The following is a 23,714-nucleotide window of genomic DNA, read 5'->3' as shown; positions in this document are numbered from 1 at the left end:
TCCTTCCGCCTCCTTTTCTCTCGCCTCGTCTGTCCATACCCCCAGGTACGCCGCGGCCGCCCTGACGGGTCCCCCCCAGGAAGGAGGGGGGGGGGGGGGGAGTAGAGCGCAGTCTCGAGGGTACCCCCCGGCCTGCGAGGGGCGATGGGGGTATGTGGTGAGTGGGGCGGGGCCGAGAGCCGTGGGAACGGAGCGAGGCCGGTGGAGTTAATGATAATGAGCGACACCTGCGACACTCACCGGTCTCGAGTCCCACGGAGGAGCTCCGGAAGGATAAAAGGAGGAGTGACGACAGTGGAAGACGAGAGAGGACCAGGCCTGGATATTATTTTATGTTTTGTGTGCGGCAGTCGTCCGTGAGGGGCTGCCGCTGTACTTTTACGTTTGTTTATTTTGATTATTAAATCGTTAAATGTTTGCCGGTTCCCGCCTCCTTCTTCCCGACCTACGAACTTTGTTACAAACTGCATATAAAATGTCTGCAAGGTTAAGCTGTGCTGTTGCTAAGCTCCAGCCGCTTCATGTCATCTTCCCCCTTATTACTGCAAAAAGATGGTCATTGCAACACTGTAAAGTGATGGAACTATGGTGCCATGTGCTCTTTTTTAAAAGGTTTAACATTATATCATCGTCTCAGAAAATATGTTAATTTGACTACAAACACCAGAGACCGGAAATGTACAGCTAGCATTGGTCCAGTTGATCGACTTCCGCGTTCAGTAAAAAAGATGGTGAAAAATAGTATGTGAAAAGAGTGGTATGTCCAAATTTAGTGATGTTAAGATGTTAGGAGGATGTTAGGATAGGACAATATTCGGCCGAGATACAACTATTGGAAAATCTGGAATCTGAGGGTGCAAAAAAAAATCTAAATTTTGAGAAAATCGCCTTTAAAGTTGTCCAAATGAAGTTCTTAGCAATGCATATTACTAATCAAAAAATAATTTTTGATATTTTTATAGTAGGAAATTTACTAAATATCTTAATGTAACATGATCTTTACTTGATATCCTAATGATTTTTGGCATAAAATAAAAATCTATAATTTTGACCTGAACAGTGTACTTTTGGCTATTGCTACAAATATACCCATGCTACTTATGACTGGTTTTGTGGTCCAGGGTCACAAATGAAATACATTCACATATACAGTAGTATAGGTGTGTTATTAATATACATTTGGCCATATGTAGCTTCTAAACAAGCCTTTAATCCCACTGTGATTCATCTTCATCATTCATCAAACTAAAAAAAAAGTATCTGCAGCAAGATCAACACACGCTAATCTCTTAATCTCTCTTAATTTAATCTCTTATATCACAAATTTATATTTTAAAAACATTTCCCCTAGTCCACATTACATTGAAATGGGAAATAAGATGGGGCTGAGAAATCATGTTGCCATGGCAACGGAAATGAAAACATCAAATATTGATGAAATGCAACAGGAAATGGGGCTTCCTAGAGTTGGGCATATGTCTCATTTTGAGAGCGTGATTTTTTGATTTCGTAGTTAGCACTTGAACAAATGAAGTATGTGTGGGTCGCAACCCACCTACAGCCGTCTACCAGGATCTGTTTTAACCTGTAGGTGCAAAATAAGAAAATATATTATTTTCATATATTTATTTATTATATGCTTAGCTTGAAGCTGCAGAAAAACAGTAGGTGACGGGTGCATATGAAGCTTTAAAATATATAGATGAATATGAGTGCAAAGTAACAGTGTACATAATGCATGAATTACATCCTAAATAGCTGTACAGCTGCATCCCTGTTTTCATTACGAAACTGTAACGACTGAAAGAGTGAAACAGGGCATAAAAGTTAAATATCTGGGCTGTGAGCCTAAAAATTGATGGTTCCAACTGAGGGGATTACAGTGGGGAGTTACAGGGATAACAACAATTGACTGACAAATGATGAATCTCAATAATTATTGTGAATTTTAAGGAAATGAAGCCCCATGGCAGACATACACGCTGTGCAGAGCGATTGAGGTGACACTCAATATGAATGCATCTCATTTACACAGTTTTTAGTTGCGAAAAACAGTTGCAAGATAAACTATGTAAACCCTTTCTTATAAAATGGTATTAGATCTTCAGCTGAGTCATAGCAATAAATGAACACAGTCTGCTCAAACCAATAACACACAAACAACTATACATTTTCATGTATTTATTTAACCCATTGTGTAATGGCCCCGATATACTTCAAACAAAGTTCGTTTTTGTTCTTTGTTTGGGGGCAAAAAGAAGTTCGAAAAGAATGAGCAACGGTATACTGTTTTCGAACATTCCAAAACCCCTGCTGCTGGAGGTAGGGTGTAGATTCATGTAAACATGTGTCGCGACGCTCGATCGTATATGCCCTAAACACAACAACGATGCAATGATGCTGTATCTAGGTCTTTTATTAAACTGGATAAATTATTACACGTTTTTATATTTTATGTGGTGTCATGATTTGATAAAAATAAAGGTTTATTATTGTATGTTCTTTTGGCATTTGATTTATTGTATACCTTTTAAATACGCTTATTGAAAGAATAATAGCAGCAGTATGGTGTAACATTTATTTGAAACACGTATTTGGTACTTGCTACCGTATATCTTTTTCATTTCATTCTTTTCATGGCTTGCATCTGATGTTTCTCTACGTCACTTATTGCATAACGACGGGTGGTCGACTCCAAGTTTCAATGCAATTTCTTTCTAAGAATTAAATGCCTTCTCTGAATCTTTAAAGTCTCTCCGCGAGCGATCGTACAGGTGCGGATATATTTGTGGCAACTCAGCTATTCGACACAGTGTATTTATGTTGCTAGTGACTTGGAGATGTTGTTCTCCTGTCTGACCTTTGTTGAATGAGAAAAGAACCTGGTAAAAAAAAAAACTGCACGTCAATGAAGGTGGAGTTTCCGAATCCACCCACCGATTGCGTAATCGCCACTGACAAATGGTAGCTCAAAGGTGTTTAGGAGCCAAAACAAACTCCCCCAAACAGCTTTGGAGAGCTGTTTCGAACTGTTTCGTTTCGGCCTGATTTTGTTCGAAATTATGTTATATCAGTTCGTTCTTCGATTTCGTTTGAAGTGTATTGGGGCCTTTAAAATTCAAAGTGCAGAGTGGAAAAGGAATGTGAATCACTAAGTTTGGGGATGCTTTGCTGCAGGTCCCGGACAGCTTGTTATCATTGACAAAATTAATTAATTAATTCCCAGTTTATCAGGAGAGTATAAGCCCATCTGTCCTCCATTTAAAACTCAAGAGAACTTGGGTGATGCAACAGCGCAACGACCCAAAAGCACAGGAGCAAATCAACAGCAGAGTGGCTTCAACAGAAGAAAATACGCCTCCTGATGTGGCTCAGTCAGAGTCCTGACCTCAATTCGAGTGAGATGTTTTGGCATGACCTCAAGAGAGCCACCAAGCTTCCCAAGAATATTGCTGACCTGAAAAGTTTCGTGAAGAGGAACGGTGCAAAAATTTTTATAGGTTATTTTTAACCTGACTTTGTTTGTCTGTTATGACCCATCAGATCCAATTTATCCAGAAACCCAAGGGTTCACTTACTTTTTCATGCAACTTAAATCAGCATTTGATTTAATCAACATTATCAGCTTGTTATTCTGAGATGTATATCATCGGGGTCTTTCAAAATAACATGCCGTAGGAGTTTTTAATCATAAATGGTGCTTTACAGCCATAGAAGTGCATTTTAATAACTGCTTTAATAAGTACGTAGAAGAGAAAAGGATTTCCAATATAGGCTGTGTAAACGTCCATAGCACTAGCTGGCATTTCATTTCAGTCCATCAGAATATGGTCCCACCAGTCAAATATGCAAGTACAGGTAGATGATCAGCCAATCAATACAGAAAGTAAACAAACAATCACAATATCAAGTTAAAGTTTACAGGAATAAACATTAGGTGTACAATATATCTATATTCCACTGACACTTTTAATATATATATTTCTTTAATTTGGCGTAAATAGTCTTTTTTTTCACATTCAGTGGTCTGTGATGTAAACCCATGACAATGCTGGCTCTTTGCTGTCCGTCTCATCGAGAAGAATCCATTATGTAATAACAAAGATACAGAGTGAAGCTGAAACATTCAAGAAAAATTTGAGGTAATGCTGACCGACGTCTTCAACAATGCAAAGCCTCGAATGTGATTAACTTCCTTTTATGCACATATATAATAGAACACTACAGCAACTGTTTTGCGACACATTTTCATTTCTTTACAAGTATTTTGTAAGCTTCAATCTGTGCTACCAAACATACATGTATATAAAATATTTTTGCTTATTGTACAGTCAAACCAAGAAAAATAGCAACTATTTTTTCAATAACAATCAGGCTTTACAAGTCTCTGTAGTTTCAGATTCAGTGTCATAACTGTATGTAGTTATATAATACATAGTACAGTCCATTTACTATATACTGTTTATACACTATATATACTCTATAGTGTATATAGTACAGTCCAACACTTGGCAATACCACAAAAAGGACTGATACACTTAATCCATAGGTTCAGATGTATGTTTAAGGCCATGAAATTCTACAGTCTCAAATTTCAAGAGAAACATTGATTGTTGTAAAGAGAGACAAAAAAAGCATCTGTACAAGGCTGCAACACTGAACGACAAAGTGTAATAATTCTCGAATAAGAACGAAACCGTGGACAATAACATCCAAAACCATTTAAGACACTGTAAAGTGAGCCCCTTTGTCCCTAAAAGGGTGTGTCATTTAACTTGACTCCGCCCTCACTCCTATCCCAACCCTTTCCCCCGCCCACCTGGCGGAGGTGACTGTGGTGCTAGAGCGTTGTAATCTGAGTCAACTCAGAGTTTGAGTTTCCTGTCCCTGGATTGGGTTGAGGCTCAGGGCTGACCAGGGGCAGCTCCACGCCTAGTCATGCAGGGTTACTGTTCCCGTGTGCAGTCTTGCAGTTGTAGGCCACCTCGCGTGCGATGTTGCGCATGCGGCCTGACTGCTGTGCATCGAGCCCAAACGGTGAAGGGTGGCAGAACTCGCGGAAGCAGCGCTTGAAATTTTCATCGAGGAATGCGTAGAGGACGGGGTTCAGGCTGCTGTTGACATAGCCCAGCGCGATGCAGAAGTGCATGAACACCACTGTCTGGATACTGCCCAAGTTGAAGCCCAGCGACTGCGCCAGGGCCATGATCTGGATGGGCGTCCAACACACAACGAAGGCCGCGACTACCACCAGAACCATGCGCGTGATGCGCCGAAGGTTGCGATCTTTCTCCTTGGACCCCGAAAGGATTCGGACGCTACGGAGGCGCTTCACCATGAGGCTGTAGCACACGCTGATGATTGCTACAGGAATCAGGAAGGAGAGCAGGAAAATGCAAGTCCCAAGGATGCGAGGATCCGGGAGAACCAAGATGCACTCGATGCCTGTGTGGAATGAAAAATATACATCACAAGTCTTTTCCTGAATTTAAACTGAATTTGATTTGAGGTAGCAAACAGGGTGCAGAATTGTAATTTGAGTTTGAATATAAACAAGCAGAATTACATTGAAATATAATGCAAGTCATACAACTGTAATTTATCTATAGAAAACAATGTAGTTAAAAAGATAAAAAGACTTGAAACTTGAATGTTTTGAACAAACAGACAGCATAGATCATTCCTCTTCCTGTCAAATTACAGGTCAGTGAATTTAAATTTGAATTTGAAAAAAAAGAAACATCAAAAAATCTCTAAAATATTCCAATGTATTTAATCTAAAATTGATAAGTTAATAGTGCCCCTCAATAAAATTGAGTTATTTGCAGATTCAAAATGCCCTTTTCAGAAAATGTTGTTTTTCACAGTTAATAATTTTCTCCTTGCCACTCTTCTTGGCATTTTTGACAGCGTACCTCTGAGAGCATTAAAAGCCTCTCCATTCCTGAGATGTGTGAATTCAGACTTACTGTGAGCTACATCAACCCTCCCATGAAATAGCTGTCAATCGTTAATGCCAAGAGGTGGTCTTTTACCCATCTTGGCTGAAAACCGTTAGGGTTCTGTTACCCAGACTTACCCAGACAGGAAGAAAACACCCGACCAATATGTAAAGTGACCAACCTTAGATTGATTTGTTTTTAAGTGCTGTTTAGGGGGAGTAAATGTAAATTAGATCATGCCACAATAATCGAGCAACACAGAAAATAAAACTCTTCAAATAAAAGGTTCCATGATCAACCGTACAGAAAACTAAGACCTTTCAACCTTTTTAAAAAGAAAAGAATTAAGGCCTTGAAGCTTTAATCCTACTTTATTATTTGATTTATTTTTATTTATTTGTATTCTGACCTGGACGGTAAACACAAAGGGTTTGAAAATTAGTAAGGACTGGGGTTGGGTTAAGAAATGTGCTATTGTAATACCTACAAATACAACTCAACTCACTACACTAAAAGCATGTAGATGTTTGTGAAAGTTATTTCCTCTGTTTTGCAGGGATGAACACTGTTAAATTATAACATATTTATTGCTTTATAATTTGTTAATGTTTTACTATAGGTTAGGGGTGGATCATTTTATCATTTGTTTATTATTTATGCAACAATACTTATTGCAGTTAATAGTTTTCATTAATAAGCATTGCTATGTAGATGATAACATTGTCTAGTGCTCTTACAGTATGAATGTTTTTAGCATAACTTTGTGAAAATGTAACTACTATTCTGAATGAAATTGCATAGACTTCTTCATGGTCACTGTTTACATATTTCATTTAATTCTGTAACCTACTTGTTATACAGATCTCTGTATTAGTGTTAAATTATACTATAAATTATACTATACATCGATGACATTTCTAACAGATACTTTCATGTAATTTTTTGTTTTTTTTTGCCTTATTGAATGTGTACCCTGTCATCAATAACCTGACCGTAGGCTTTTTGATTGCTGTCAAAATATTTTTTTTAAATAAATAAAATTAAACAAAATTTGTTTAAACCTTTTGTACATCTAAGATGATGCCGCAGATGGCAGCTATTGTGCATTGCTCTTCAGTGTTTGTACTGTTTTTGTTTGTTTGTCCTGTTTTTTGTTACTCAAATACAATCAGTTTTACCAGGGATGACCTGCTGAACATTCGGCAGAACACACCACAAAATATTTTACCAGATTTTGACTATTCAGACGTTTTGCTGGACATTGTAGTTGGCGGAGACGTAGCTCTGGTCAAACGCTTCCGGAGGATGCGCAGATGGGGAAAGCGAGTCGGCGCTTGTGAAGCTTCGTCAGCGCAGATTTCGAATGCAGTTGCCTAGCATCCATCTGGCGAATCTCCGCTCTCTACCCAACAAAACGGACAAACTCCTTCTGCTCTCCCGGACAAACAAGGATTTTTCTAACTCTGCTGCTCTGTGTTTCACGGAAACCTGGCTAAATGGCGACATACCGAACAGCACGTTACATATGCCTAATTTCCAGCTGATCAGAGAAGATCGCGACGCGGAATCAACGGGGAAATCGCGCGGCGGTGGGACGTGCTTTTACATCAATGAGAGGTGGTGTACAGATGTAACTGTGTTAAAGAAGATGTGCTCTTCAGATCTAGAAACGCTCTTCATTAACTGCAAGCCGTTCTGCTCGTTCATTCTCGTGAGTGTCTACATTCTGCCACAAGTGCACGTGAGCACAGCTTTACAGAAACTCACTGATGTGATCACAGAGAGTGAGCAACAACACCCGGACTCTGTTTTAATCATTCTCGGGGACTTTAATAAAGCAAATCTCTCCCGTGAACTGCCAAAATACAGACAGCACATCACATGTCCCACCAGAGACAGTAATATATTGGATCACTGTTACACAGCGATAAAGGACGCATATCACTCGGTTCCACGAGCAGCTTTAGGACTCTCTGATCACTGTTTGGTTCATCTTATTCCGTCCTACAGGCAGAAACTTAAATCTGTAAAACCTGTATTAAGAACTGTTAAAAGATGGACTAATGAAACAGAGCGGGATTTGCAAGCCTGTTTCTCTCTCACTGATTGGACTGTTTTTGAAAATGCTGCCACCGATCTGGACGAGCTTACAGAGACTGTAACTTCATATATCAGTTTCTGTGAGGATATGTGCATTCCTACCAGGACTCATCTAACTTACAACAACGACAAACCATGGTTCACTGCAAAACTCAGACAGCTCCGTCAGGCCAAAGAAGATGCTTACAGAAAGGGGGATAAAGTCTTGTATAAACAGGCCAAATACACACTGGAAAAGGAGATCAGAGTGGCAAAGAGGAATTATTCTGCCAAGCTAAGGAAAAAATTATCTTCCAGTGATCCTGCTTCAGTCTGGAAAGGTATGAAAGATATCAACAGTTACAAGTCACCATCCCCCAGCACTCTGGAGAATCAACAACTGGCAGACGATTTGAATGACTTTTACTGTAGGATTGAAAAAACAACCCACACCCGCCCTGAACACCTCTCCACACAACCATTAACACCTCCAGCAACCCCCCTCTCCCCCACACCTACAATTCAAATCAGTGAAGGAGACGTGTGCCAGGTCTTCAGAAAGAACAAAAGAAGGAAAGCACCAGGCCCAGACGGTGTGTCACCAGCCTGCCTAAAAACCTGTGCTGATCAGCTGGCCTCCATCTTCACACAGATCTTCAACAGTTCACTGGAGCTGTGTGAAGTCCCCTCATGCTTCAAATGCTCCACCATCATCCCCGTCCCAAAGAATCCCAACATTACTGGACTTAATGACCACAGACCTGTGGCTCTAACATCTGTGGCCATGAAATCATTTGAAAGACTGGTTTTGGCTTATCTGAAGGACATGACTGGACCCTTACTGGACCCCCTGCAGTTTGCCTACAGAGCAAACAGGTCTGTGGATGATGCTGTCAATATGAGACTGCACTTCATCCTGCAGCATCTGGACAGACCAGGGACTTATGTGAAGATCCTGTTTGTGGACTTCAGCCCCGCTTTTAACACCATCATCACGGACACCCTTCAGAATAAACTAACTCAGCTCTCCGTCCCAACCTCTGTCCGTCAGTGGATCAACAGCTTCCTGACAGACAGGCAGCCGTTAGTAAAGCTTGGTAAATTCACATCCAGCACCCGCACCATCAGCACTGGAGCTCCTCAGGGCTGCGTTCTCTCCCCACTGCTCTTCTCCCTCTACACCAACGACTGCACATCTAAAGACCCCTCTGTCAAGCTCCTGAAGTTTGCAGATGACACCACACTGATCGGCCTCATCCAGGACTGTGACGAGTCTGCTTAAAGACAGGAGGTTAAGGAGCTGGCTGTCTGGTGCAGTCTCAACAACCTGGAGCTTAACACGCTCAAAACTGTTGAGATGATTGTGGACTTCAGGAGAAAACCCCCTGCACTCCCCCCTCTCACCATCATGAACAGCACTGACTGCAGTGGAGTCATTCAGATTCCTGGGCACCACCATCTCTCAGGACCTGAAGTGGGACAATCACTTTGTCTCTATTGTGAAAAAGGCCCAGCAGAGGTTGTACTTCCTTCGCCAGCTGAGGAAGTTCAACCTGCCACAGGACTTTCTGAAACAGTTCTACTCTGCCATCATTGAATCCATCCTCTGCACTTCAATAACTGTCTGGTTCAGCTCCGCTACCAAATCTGACCTCAGAAGACTGCGGAGAGTAGTCCGAACTGCTGAGCAAATCATTGGCACAACCCCCCCCCCCCCCCCCCCCCCCCTCTCCAAGAACTGTACTCATCCAGAGTGAGCAAAAGAGCTGGTAAAATCACTCTGGACCCCTCACATCCAGCACACTCCCTCTTTGAACTGTTACCGTCTGGTCGACGCTACAGAGCTCTGAGAACCAGAACGACCAGACACAGAAAAAGTTTCTTTCCTCAGGCAATCCTTCTCATGAACACTTGACAATAAAACACAGAACACACAACTCTATTATTTATTCACCAGACTTCCTTACTTTTTTATTTATTTATTTTTCATTTCAAATTTGTACATATCAGACCTGTACACATAATTGTCTATATTATATATTGTGTTTTTGCTGTTTTGTACATTGCCTATTTGGATATTTGTATTATTCTTTATTATCTGTGTCCTGTCCTGTTGCTGCCTCTCTGTTGCACTGTGGAGCTTCTGTCACTAAAATAAAATCCTCGTATGTGTAAACATACTTGGCCAATAAAGCTCATTCTGATTCTGATTCTAAATAAGATATGATAAAGACATTTTTAATCCTAAACTGCAACTTCCCAATTTATTAACTTTCGAAAGAGTCAAATTAAGAGGAAATTACAAGGCCATAGAAGCTTATAATAGCTGGATCTGGCTGCGTCTGCGCCCTCTCTCACAACTCTCTCAAGCATCGCTCACTCCACCAGCATCTCACAGCGACATGTATATTTCTCCATCATTTTCACACCACAGACACTAAAAATTCTAGCAAACTGTCTAAATGTAATTAGATGTAGCCTACATGCAGAGATTTAAATGACCAATTAGTCATTCAGCAAACAGATTTTATTTTTGAACATGACAAATTTACCGAGGTCCAGACCTCCAGTGAACTCAGAGCAGGCTATGGCCATGTTTTAGTGGTGTGATGGATCACAAAACTGAGTTCATTTCACATTATGGTTTTGACTTGTACATTGAATCGTTTTTTGGATCAGCAAAATGTTTTTTTTTTTTTAGGTAGGTCAAACAGTAATATTCAGGTACAAAAATTCAATAACGAAATGTTAAATAACATTGCATCGTTTTCACTGTATAAATTAAGTACAGATTATTTATTGTTAAAGTTACGAAAGTTATTCTGTCAACAGCAGTGAGTGGTTTTGATTTGTTATTTTATTAACATTAATGACACAGACAGCAGAAGGTTTTTTAGGCCAATGTCACTTGCACAGATCGCGTATACTGTTACACATGTAAGATATAACTGATTGAGATTTAGAGAATTGTGTTTGTGTCTGTTTAAGCACAAGAATGTGCAAAAGAGAGCTAAATTATATATTCGCGCAAGTAACAAATTGCTTGAATATTTTAAATGGCAAGACTTAAAAACTTGTGCAAATGACAAACTAATCTATAATGGTGAAACTCAGCAATTAATCTGTGAGGCACATGCAAGCCATTCTGTGGGGCCGTCCATATGGATCGAATCAAATCTGTTACATCCCTAAAATATTTAGTTTGAAATCTCAATCAATCAATCTTTAAATCACTGGTACAAAAACTGTACAGCATTATATTATTATCCCATTTGTTATGATGACCTTGTTTGAATATTTATCTGCACCCCACAATGTAATCTTATACAGAATATCTCTATCTTACTAGCAAAGTCACAGTCTTATGTAAGTTATGAGGGATTTTTCATCATACTGGTCTAAAGATTCTCCCTATAACATCTGCACACAAGTGGCAATCTGCTGCAGAGAACAGATTCTTCCATACATAACCTTTTTTTCACAAAAGTCAATCGTATTGCAGGCATTTCAAAATTGCTTGGTATTCTTTTCATCCAAAACCAGTCACTCAAATCACATCGGTAAAACAGCAGGATTTTGACAAGCACAAATCTCCATGTGTCTTCAAAGACTGGTGGAAACAGATTGGAAAAAATATTTTTGCAACTGGTTGGCATTAGTTATATGTGCAAATAACTGAATTATATGCAAACCATGCAACTGTCTGCAATGTTTCTGTATTTATACGGTCTCACCAGTATGGAATATGTAATTCTAATTCATCATGTAGTGACCAAGCAACTCCCACAGAATTGAGAGCTTTCACAGTGATTTACAAATCATTGTTGCAAGTCCGCTTGTTTGTTTGAAAGTTACTTTGAGATGGAACAGCTTTGCTAAGAACCTAAACATTGCTTTAACAGCTATACTGCTGGACATTTGTTTACAGACATTCAGCCACATCCCTGTACCTCTGAATTTCTGTCATCCTCCCTCCCTCTGCTTCTGTCTGTCTTTCCCTGCAGTGTCAAAGGCAGCAGAACGCAACTTGCATGAAGTGATGAATAAATAAATATGTTGCAGCCTGGCAGTAGAGGAGAGGAGAGAGAGTGTTATGAAAGAAAGCTGTCTGTACATTCTGCTGGGAGGAACACTGATCATCTTAGTACTGCGTGTCCAAAGCGTTTTAGTTATTTTCATCAAACTCTATATACAGTAAAGCACACTGGTGTTGATTGAACCTATTTAGGGGGGCATCTGCTACCTGTTTTTCATCTCAGCCCCCCAAGGATCTGCAATTAATTCAGTTGTCACCAGCTTTAAAAATCTGTGATTATGTGATTTTCCTTCACGTTTGGTGAACAGAGGTGCAGTAAGATATCGGAGCAACGGTGCATTAAACTATTTACACTTTTCATCGCTCTGCCACGGTTTAGAAGAAAACATAATGCTTATAGTATTGAACTTATTTAGTGTCATCCAAACAACAACAATCATAGGTAACGATACAAAATGGCATTGAGCAGCCAATCAACATATTAGAATGATTTACGAAGGCTCATGTGACACTGAGGAATGGGGTAATGATGCTGAAAATTCACCTTTGCTAAAAAAAAGAAACCTTTTTGTAATAGTATATTGTAATAATATCGGTAACACTTTGTATTGATAGTCCACTTTAGACATTCTTCTCACTATAAATAACTGTGCTATTACATGTCAACTACCATTAATTTAAGTATAAGTAGACTGTTTGCTTAACATCTGCTAACAATTGTAATGGTTCCCAGTAGGGATGCACCGATCTGATACTCCGCATCGGTATTGGCTCCGAAACTGGCATTTTCTGACGGATCGGGTATTAGTCAGATGCAGTGATGGGGACTCGAGTTTGAGACTCGGACTCGAGTGCGACTTAAGTGGGACTCGTGAACAATGTTTATTTTTAGGAAACAACTGATGAGCTCGCTGTTATTCCCCTCCCTCCGTTACCTATAACCTGCCCATGTAACACGTGACGTACTACGTATCTGCTGCGCCCGCGCGGCCACACTTTTTAATTTTTTTTTAATTTTAGGCGCGGCCGCCATACATTAGAGGACAACGAACAAACATGTCGACTGCTGTGCCATTCATCGTTAGCTTTGGATTTAAGGATAGATTATACAGTTGGTACATTAGTAAAACCATTACGCCTATGGAGAGTCACGTAAACCACATATCCAAGTGAGTGTGTGTGTGTGTGTGCGTGCGCGTGTATGCGTGTGCGTGTGCTTGCGCTTGCGTGTGAGAGAGTGTGTGACCAGTGTGGTCATTGAAAATTTGTTCAGATATATATTCTTCACAGAAAATGAGCCAAGGCCAATGAGTCTGAGTTTGAAAAAATAATTAATCGTATAATTTTTCTCTTGATAAAAAATGAAAACGGGTCCTACAGATCCGAACACCATACAAGGGTTAATTGCCAAACTTGTGGTGGTCGATTAACGTAATCATTTACGTGCCGCTGGCTTCCATCACGTTAATTAACGTTGTCTGCAAACAGGTTACAGGATTATTGTTGATCATGTAACATTACACTGGTTTGAGAGTTTGGGATGTGTTGACTTACAGTAGTTTATAAACTATGATTAGTTGCATTTTCATTGCCATTTAAGTGAAATTATTGAACTTAAATATACAAGCTTGATAAAAATGATCATTCTAAAGAAAATTTCAGATGGCTTTTGCATCTGAACTCTTCATATATTTCACATCGTTTGGTTTGTTGCAATAGTGTTTTGCATTTAGCTACAATGTGATGTTTGACCATATTAAGTCTTTCTTAATTTTTAGTCTGTACTGTACTTTGTGTTCATGCTACAAGTTAAAATACAGATAATATTAACTTAAAAGTAAAGCATTCGTGGTGTTTTTGTCATGTTGCAATAGCCTGTTTACACTGATTATATATAAAAATCAAAGCTGATACTGTATGCTAATAGATAAAGGAGTCATAATAACATATTACATGCTTTCAATTCCTTATATATAGCTATGCAGTGTTGGATGGGTCGCTGTACGTGATACAACACTTATTTTAACCAGAGACTTAATATAATGAAGAGACTTGAGACTTGACTTGGACTCTAGCTCAGAGACTTGAGACTTGACTTGGACTCTAGCTCAAAGACTTGAGACTTGACTTGGACTCTAGCTCAGAGACTTGTGAGCATCTCTGGTCAGATGAGACCGATCCAAATCTGATATTCTGCCTATACTATTCAGTGTTATTGTTAAGCTCCACGAAAGGCACAAAAACATTATATGCCTAAAGCACCCTAAAGTTTTCATGCACCATATTTCAAGTGTTCTGACACCATTCTATAGTTTAATGTGTGGTACAGATTTATAGTTAAGTCGTTAAATTCAAGTTCACGTAAAATTCGCTGCGACTGTCTGTCATCCTCCATTCAGCATTCAAACTGCGTGTCACGTTCAGTTACTAAAGTCAAAACAATGAAACTCTCTAAGAGTGCACAGTAACTGAAGTTTAAAACTGTTAAAAGAAAAGACTCAATAAACTACTTATATAATATACTACACATCAGTATCTCTTCTCTTTGTGTTTTGAACTTTGCGCTCTGTGACTCCATGTTGCTTCAAGTGCATCATTCTGTGCATGCGATGCACACTTATTCACTTATATTTGTTCCCCACTAAATAATGTTATTTCACTAAATGTTTAGATTTTATAAAATGATTGTGCACTCATTTTTCTAGAATAACTTTTGCTGCTGAATTATCTACTAATCTAGTTTATAATAGTATTTTTGTTATAGATTATGATTTTATATTTTTTCATTTTTTATTTTTCAATCAAGTTGTCTATATTTAGTAGATTGTGTTTAACACAAAATAGCGATGATCAGGTCACCACACTGAGGTATAGAAATAAAAAAAATTAAAAAACTGCGCCCGATACCTGATATTTTTGGTATTGGATTGAATCGGTTCTGAAAAAAATGTTATCGGTGCATCCCTTCCAAGGCAGACATTTTTTTATGTACTTTATATAAAGCAACTGTTATAATGTAAAATTAACCTCTAACTCATCTGCATGTAAATACTGTGTCCTGTTTCTAAAGTGCTGGTTTAGTGGTGATTATTTCACAGAGAGGGAACTCGAGATTAGAGAAGGTTTTTAAAGGTAAGTGGTGTATGGTGACCCATACTCGGAATTTGTGCTTTGCATTTAACCCATCCAAGTGTACACACACCCAGAGCAGTGGGCAGCCATTGCTGCGGCGCCCTGGGAGCAGTTGGGGGCTTGGTGCCTTGCTCAAGGGTCTCACCTCAGTCGTGGTATTGAGGGTGGAGAAAGTGTTGGTTATTCACTCCCCCACCTACAATCCCCACCGGACCTGAGACTCGAACCCACGACCTTCGGGTTACAAGTCCGACTCTCTATCCATTAGGCCATGACTGCCTACAGTTAAATGGGCTTATGCACTATTCTTCAGGATCTATTAGGTTCATGAATAATGGATTATGAAAGAGAGGAGGGTGTTGAAGAGATGTCGCAGAGGGCACAGCAGAGACTCAGGATATATACATAAATACAAATGAGTGGACATAAATAGAACGATGGGTAACAGGTCACAAAATATGTGAAGTATATAATAAATAAAAAACGCTACAGATCTTTAAGAGATTTTACATTGACATTATTTTCTCGACAATTCAACTTTTTTATTTTATTTTAATTTTTAGTTTTTTAATTGTAAATCATAGTAGTATTTTTATTAGGTTTTTAAATATTTTTTCCCCATGAAATTTAATCCTTCGCACACTCAAAATGCATTGCATACCCACATACTAAATACACACTTACATTTATATACTTGATAAAAAAAAGTGAGCTCAGCATGGTGTTAAACCTGTTTCCTGCTAATACAATTAATGTTACAAGGTACGTTCATGCTCTTTTCAACTAAAAAGAAACCTCATTCAATTAGGAAATGTTATGATTATCAAGAGCTCAAAGCCACAGGGAGGAAAGGTCTTTCTGGGTGGTCCGCAGTGGTGGAAAGAGTACTGAAAATATATACTCAAGTAAAAGTACCATTACCTTCCAAAAAATGTAGTTTGAGTAGAGTAAAAGTACTTGTCCAAAAAACTATTTGAGTAAGAGTAAAAGAGTAGCCTATTTAAAAGTACTCATGAGTATTGAGTAGTGAGTACTGAGCTGTGGATTCTGCCCCGTCATAATAAACGCTGTACACTGCAATTTATACATGTGTGACCCTGGAGCACAAAACCAGTCTTAAGTCGCTGGGGTATATTTGTAGCAATAGCCAAAAATACATGGTATGGGTCAAAATTTTTGATTCTTCTTTTATGCCAAAAATCATTAGGCCATTAAGTAAAGATCATGTTCCATGAAGATATTTTGTAAATTTCCTACTCTAAATATATCAAAACTTAATTTGTGATTAGTAATATGCATTGCTAAGAACTCCATTTGGACAACTTTAAAGGAGATTTTCTCAATATTTACATTTGTTTGCTCCCTCAGATTCCAGATTTTCAATTAGTTGTATCTTAGCCCAATATTGTCCTATCATAACAAACCATACATCAATGGAAAGCTTATTTACTCAGCTTTGTATAGATGATGTATAGATCATATAATTTTTCAGTTTTGAAAAATTGACATTGCAGGGTCACCTTTAAAAAACGTTGTACATTCTGGAATTCACATTATCTTGTTTGTCATAAAGAATGAAGAATATCTATAATCCAGCAGTTTTGATTGATTTTGACTGCCAACTCTTTAAAACACATCAAAACAGCACGGAAACAGTATTCAGTTGAAGAAAAGATGAAAGTTATTCTCAGTACAATTATACCCATTTAAATCATAAAGTTTGAAAAATAGATTTAAAATCATGTGTAAAGCCACTGAGACAGCATGCTGTTGTTGCACATAAAATATTAATGTTTAGAATAGTGCAAATACAAACACCATTAGAAACTAGCTCAACATCACACACCATGATATGGGTTAAAATGAGAGCCCGTTTCTCTCCAAAACGGTGCCAGTTTTAGCGTTTTGCAATAAAGAAACAAGAAAAACTCAACTTGATCATTTATGTTACAATTTTTACAAATGCACATTGTTCTAGAAGTATGGCATCATGTACATTACATGTACTTATACATTACTCGAATTGTTATGTCGATAAAACAATTTTTAAGGAAAAATGCATTAAATAAAAGTATTTCTAGGGAAACTTTTTCAAAAGAAAACACAAACGCACGACTCTTTGCTGAGCCGCGGCGGTCTCGGTAAATCAGCAGCATCCACAACTGAATGCAACAAAAAGTGTTGAACTTGAAATTTGTTTATGCGCGAGTGCACATGCTAAATGAAGGCGGATTGAATAAAATGGATAAAAAAAATTAAATTAAAAAAGTTTATTAATGAGCTGCAGTTTTATTACATCACGCGCTGACACAGATGCAGTATTAAAGCCACGGGTCATCAATAAGGTGCAGATTGGTCCTCAATTTGAGTACAATATTGCAAATCGTTTTACAGTGTTTCCAACACACTTTTTCACAGCGCACATCACACGCTCAAACTCATCGAAAGTCAACAAGTTCAACAAGCAAAAACGTATCCAAGTGACTGCAGCTGAACGTGCGTGAGAGAGACGAAGCAGCGCAAATCGCGCGGCTCTTAAGTGAGTGGGAATTTACTGAACGTGGCACTTGCGGGAGTTAACACTGTACGCAATACCCGCAACCTCACACCAAATTTCAGGTCGTGTAGATAGGCAAGCATATATACAAATCATTTAGTAATCAGAAATCCAAAATTTACCTTAACATATTAGAGGAAGATGTGACTGCATTGATGCTTGAGGAATGCACTTCCAGCAGCCACGATAGACAGCAGTTGGCGGTTAAAGTTTTCTATGCACAATTTGATTTGACACGAGACACTATCTCCCTATCCAATCATATTAATGGATAAAATTTAAATAAGCATGTAACGACCACAAATGGATGAAAATAGCGGAGTAAAAGTACCGATACATCACTTAAAATGTAGTCAAGTAAAAGTAAAAGTCCACAATTTTTAAACTACTCAAAAAAGTACAATTACTGATAAAAACTACTTAATTACTGTAACTTGAGTATTTGTAATTCGTTACTTCACACCACTGGTGGTCCGTGGTTCTGCTTTCAGAGCAGTGTGCAGAGCAATTACTGTAACCTCAATGGATCCAATAACAGCAAAATAATTAACACTGAAATGTTTTGGATGTGCTTTTTAAAGTCTCCTTATAGTGCATGCATTATTGACAAACAAACCCTATATACAGTCATTTTACGATTCCCCTGTAGGTCTCAGGTGTTGCAATTTGTTATTCGGCGTGCTGGTGCATCCTGCGATAGTTGAACGGCTGATCCCAAATGAATGTTGCATAAATGTTTAATATTCAGTGACTGGCCTGTGAGCTACTATGATTATTCACACACTTTCTGGAGTTGAGGGAACCTTTGACATTAAAGTCGACAGGAAACAGCTTTTACAACCTGTTTTACTAATTTGACATACACTACAGGTCAAATGTAAATTTTTTTGAAGAAGTCTGTTTTGTTTACTAGGGCTGCATTTATTTGATCAAATATTTGAATATATTTTAAAATGTAATTTATTCCTGTGATGCAAAGCTGAATTTTCAACATCATTACGCCAGTCTATAGTGTCACGTGATCTTTCTAATATGCTTTTTTATTTCACAATTCCTTCTAATTCTAAAAAAAAAAAAAAAAAAAAAAAAACAGAACTGTGAGATATAAACTCAGAATTATTTATTTGCAATTCTGAGTTTATATTTCACAAATCTGACTGATCTAAACTCTGAATTGCGAGAAAAAAGTATAAATTATGAGATAAAAACTACAACAAATATTTTTAAGCATATGGCGGAAACAAGCTTACATTATTAACAGTTTTTGTTGCCTAATGTTTTTGTGTAAACCATGATGCGGTACATAGAATATGACAGAAAGGGTTAAGTAAGAAAAAATATGGGTTAAGAAAGAAAGAAAGAAAGAAAGAAAGAAAGAAAGAAAGAAAGAAAAGACTTATTCAGGATTAAATTTAACAAAATTCAGCTTACTGTTTTTATTGTATTTGTGATCAAATAAATGCAGCCTTGGTGAGCATAAGATCCATATTTTAAAACCATTAAAAATAATTAATAACTAATTAATTAATTAAATTATTCCAAACATGATGGTGGTGTATTTCCAAAATTGAAATTGGATATTAAATGAAAATGATTACAGCACTTTTTGAGAAGGGCTTTTAAAATTATGTGCAGGAATAATGTGCAGTCATGAATCTCAAATTAAATAGTTGCAGAGAATATTAAGTAAAATTAGGCCTAAAAGAAAAGAAAATAAAAACTGTAGACACACTCACCGTTGTCATTCACCACGTCTCCAAGTACCATAGCCGGGACCCCTATGGCTGAAGCCAAGACCCACACGCAGATATTGACCACCTTGGCCTTGTGGGGCGTCCGCATGTCAAGGGCTTTCACCGGGTGGCATACGGCCACGTATCGATCCATGCTCATCACAGTCAAGGTGAACACACTGGTGAACATGTTATAGTAGTCAATGGAGACGACCGCCTTGCACAGTGCATTGCCAAAGGGCCAGAAACCAAGGAACACATCTACGCCCTGGAAGGGAAGCGTAGCCAAAACCAGCGCATCCGCCAGTGCCAGGTTAAATATATAGATATTGGTAGCTGTCTTCATCTTGGTATATCTGGGAAAGTGACAGAGGAGACACAAAAAAAAAAAAAGAGAATGAAAATATAAATCAGGATGAACAGCTAAAAACATTTATCCTGACAAAGTCTGTATTTGTGAGGAAACAGATCAGTTGTCACTCCCCTGGGCCCTCCGCAACAATGGCATTAAAATGACATTTCACATCAAATCCGCTTTGCTTTTTAGTTTGTTGGCAATCTCTTGTTTTATTTGAAAACTAGAACCTGTGGTCCCCACTGTAGAAATGCACCAAGATTCATAAACAATTACAAATATGAACAGAGCACTGCCATGACAACGGATGAAAAGCAGGAATTATTTGGTTGGCAGCTGTTTTATGATGTTTAAGAAAGGCTGATAACAGTTGCTGTTCTGTACCAAAAATCCCATCATTAACCACAGCTCCTCCTTCACTCAGGATCTAACAAAAAACATGGTGAATCGAAAACGTCTTCACAGGGAGTTTGATTTACAGGGGATCTGACCAATCATAACACCGAATTCACTTTTGTCCGGAAAAAAACAAATCCGATCGAATAGTAGAATAACATTGGTGGACTTTGAAAAATGGTGTATATCGATGCCGTTCCGCAGTTAAAACAAGATAGCTTCTGATATTCATTCACGTTTATTTTGCGGTATAACTAGTAAAGAGGAAAAGATGATTGGTTCACATGCTGCTTGAATTGAGGCGCTGCAGCAATATGTCACGACACAATAAAGAGCCACAAAATTATATTGTTTGAATTTTTATTAAAAATAAAGACTTTGTTTCACGTCTTGTTTATAGGCATTTTCAGTTTCCTCTTTGCTACAATGTATTTCTGTATTTCTCTGTGTGAGAACATGATGTGTGGTGTGAGCTTGTCGGACATAGCAACAGTAACGAAGCTGGTGCGGGTCTTTGTGAAGTGTCAGTTGACTTGATTATTGCAATTATAATAATTAAGAATTAACTTTTTCTCAACAAATAAATTAGTAACTTATTTTGAGCTGAAATTGCAGAGCCAATGTTTTACGATATGAAGTGATCCTTAAAATATCACCTTGGTCTAATCTAATGTTTTGCTCCTCTGTAATCAAAATGACATTTAACAGTAATGACAGGAAAAAGTGGTATTTAGACTGGTTCAGCAGGTGCGAATTTGTGTCTGATGCTTCTACTATCTGTTTGGATAATAAGCCTGGATTTGTTTGTTTGTTTTTCATGAGAGATGTCCTTCATATAATTTGAATAAATGTGAATATATTTAGCATAATGAGGTCATGCTCCATCAATTCCAATCATTTCTAAATCAGTTTTGCTGTATGTAAGCATGTATTAAAAATGGATGAATGGACACTGAATTAGCATAAGTATACACAGAAAAACTGACAGGAAAAAAAAGAGAAAAAAATATACAATATAAAGAAATAATTTGAATAGATTTATGTATTTGCAAAATAGTTTCCCCCAATGGTCCAAATATGCATTTTCACAAGCTTTCTTCTTATTAGGTTTTGGTCAGCAGACAGGCCAATCTCATTTTCCGTTTTCAGTTTTAGTGCGCTTTAATGGCATGCAATGCAAATCCCAACAGTGCCAGTGAACAAGTAATATTAACCAATGAACCTACCAGTGATGCAATTAAATAAATAAGCATGATAATAATTCTCTAATACAGCAACATTAGATGATGACACAATGCTTTTTGCCTCCTCTGCTGTCCTTTTTCGGATTTTTTCGAACCTCCTAGGAAGTGGGACATAAGATTTTAATTGCATTCTCATTCGGACGGTGTTTTCATATTTCCAGCTGTATGACAGTATAATACAAACACTGACAGACACTGCTGTGAACACAAATGATAATACTTTCATTGGACTTCATAATCCTAATTATGAATCTGTATGTGTGTGTAAGAGCTACAGCAGCAATATTAGCACACCACTTATGAGCCCCTCTGGGTTTATTGTGACAAGTTACCTGGCAAATGAAAACAACACCCTGTTTTCACTGATATATCATATTTAATAAGCAGTGAATAGACTTCATCGTTAGAAGTTAATGGTAATTCTCTTATAGCTGAATCTTGAATATTTTGATGACAACACTGAGCTTACAGTTCAATAACTCAGTGATTGAAAAAAAAACATTAGCATATTTCACAAACTGAGTATCTTAAGATTTCAAATTATGATTTCAAACAAAGAACATAACTTTTCCAGAAAAAAAAAAAAAGTTAAACCTGTTCGTACAAACTCAATTTCCAATAATATATTGACTGTTTTTTAAATGGGTTTCAGAAAAATCTATATGCCAGTAAATGATCTGATTTAACAAGTTGTCACCGACGCTTTGGTGCAGCCTCTCACTTCTCCTATTTTCTCAAAATTTTTGTTTTTATTACTCAGTATGTGTCTGTACTACCTTGTCAAATATCATAGATTTTGACAAATCAGTTTAAACTTAAGCAAATCTACCTCACCGGAGCCTGTGTGACTTTATTAAACTCTCAGCAGGTGAAATATGGGAAAAGGACCTCTGGGATGAAGGCTGACTTTGACATGACTTGATTTCATAAATATCTGATGGTGTTGACAGGAGGAACAGTTTTGAAACCTTATATAAGTGTTATATATTCTGAAATATTAACCTCTTCCTGAAGGTTGTCAAATTGCAGCAATGTTTCTTTTAAATATGCATATTAATATCTCAGTTTTTCATTTACTTAACCATATGTCATTCCAAATTATGTTATTCTTATTTACTTTTTTTCCATCTGTAGAATACAAACAGAGACATTTTGAAAAATGTGCTGGTCAATCTTTTCTGTGAAATTCGCAATTACAGTGTATATTAAATATATTAAACATTATCTTTCTAAGTTTTAAATACATCTATTGTTAATTTACATTTGATAGAATATAGAAATAAATTTCATAAACATTTTTTTTTTTAATGGTCTCTGGTTGTAATGGTTTGGGGACAGTTGGATTTATGGGGTTAGTGAGTGATTTGGGGATAATCTCGTTCTAATGGATAGAGAATAGGACTTGTAACCCAAAGGTCGTGGGTTCGAGTCTCAGGTCCGGCAGGAATTGTAGGTGGGGGAGTGAATGTCCAGTGCTCTCTCCACCCTCAATACCACAACTGAGGTGAGACCCTTGAGCAAGGCACCGAACCCCCAGCTGCTCCTGTGGTTGATTGGGCGCTGCAGCATAAATGGCTGCCCACTGCTCTGGGTGTGTGTTCATGGTGTGTGTGTGTGTTTGTTCACTACTCACTGCTGTGTGTGTGCACTTGGATAGGTTAAATGCATAGCACAAATTCCGAGTATGGGTCACCATACTTGGCCACACGTCCTTTCCTTTCCGTTCCTTAAAATGTGATGTTACAGTATATACAGTATGCAATAAAATTAAGAAAATAAAATGACATGGACCATTTGTGTTAAGAATATTCTAATGATAGTCTCTGATTCACTTCATAGTTGAAATGTTGCTGCTTTCAAACCAAATGGCAAATGAAGTCATGGATCACGTTGTGTCCCATGTGTTTGTCACCAGCCGAGCTGATCTATGTTGATTTTCCGCAGGGTTAGCAAGTCAAACTAAAACTAGAGAGATTAAACATTTCACAGCAGGCATGGTTGTAGCAAAAAAATCTAAAGTTGGACGAGTAAAATAAAATCTCACTGGACAGAGAGAGTTTGCTTTGAAATGTGGAGACTGAAGGCTGAGATTCAGTCTCTGTTAGTCTGGGATGAATAGAGAAAGGGACTCGAGAGAATTGTGGTTGATCTTGCACTGACAGCATTTAAACTCCTTGAAAACCAGACTGGCATCAGACAGTACTGAAACTAGACCCTGAGCCTGAGAGCAGCAGAGAGGA

The 23,714-nt window shown here is 38.0% G+C and overlaps 1 protein-coding gene across 1 annotated transcript in view; it reads right to left on the bottom strand.

The window, feature by feature from the left end:
• Window positions 1-3,718: 3,718 nt before the first annotated feature.
• LOC306860346 (delta-type opioid receptor-like) overlaps window positions 3,719-23,714 on the bottom strand; it is a 41,251-nt gene continuing 21,255 nt past the window's right edge. Inside the window, exons 3-4 of the mRNA XM_079401999.1 lie at window positions 19,483-19,835; window positions 3,719-5,445 (exon numbers count right to left, since the gene is read on the bottom strand). Coding sequence (XP_079258125.1) covers window positions 4,937-5,445; window positions 19,483-19,835 — 862 coding nt within the window. The 3' untranslated portion in view covers window positions 3,719-4,936. The remainder of the gene's footprint in view (window positions 5,446-19,482; window positions 19,836-23,714) is intronic.

Source organism: Barbus barbus (genome assembly GCF_936440315.1).
Source record: "Barbus barbus genome assembly, chromosome: 41".
NCBI classification, from domain to species: Eukaryota; Metazoa; Chordata; class Actinopteri; order Cypriniformes; family Cyprinidae; genus Barbus; species Barbus barbus.
The sequence above is the reverse complement of the archived record's forward strand: the minus strand, read 5'-3'. Positions and strand labels throughout refer to the sequence as shown.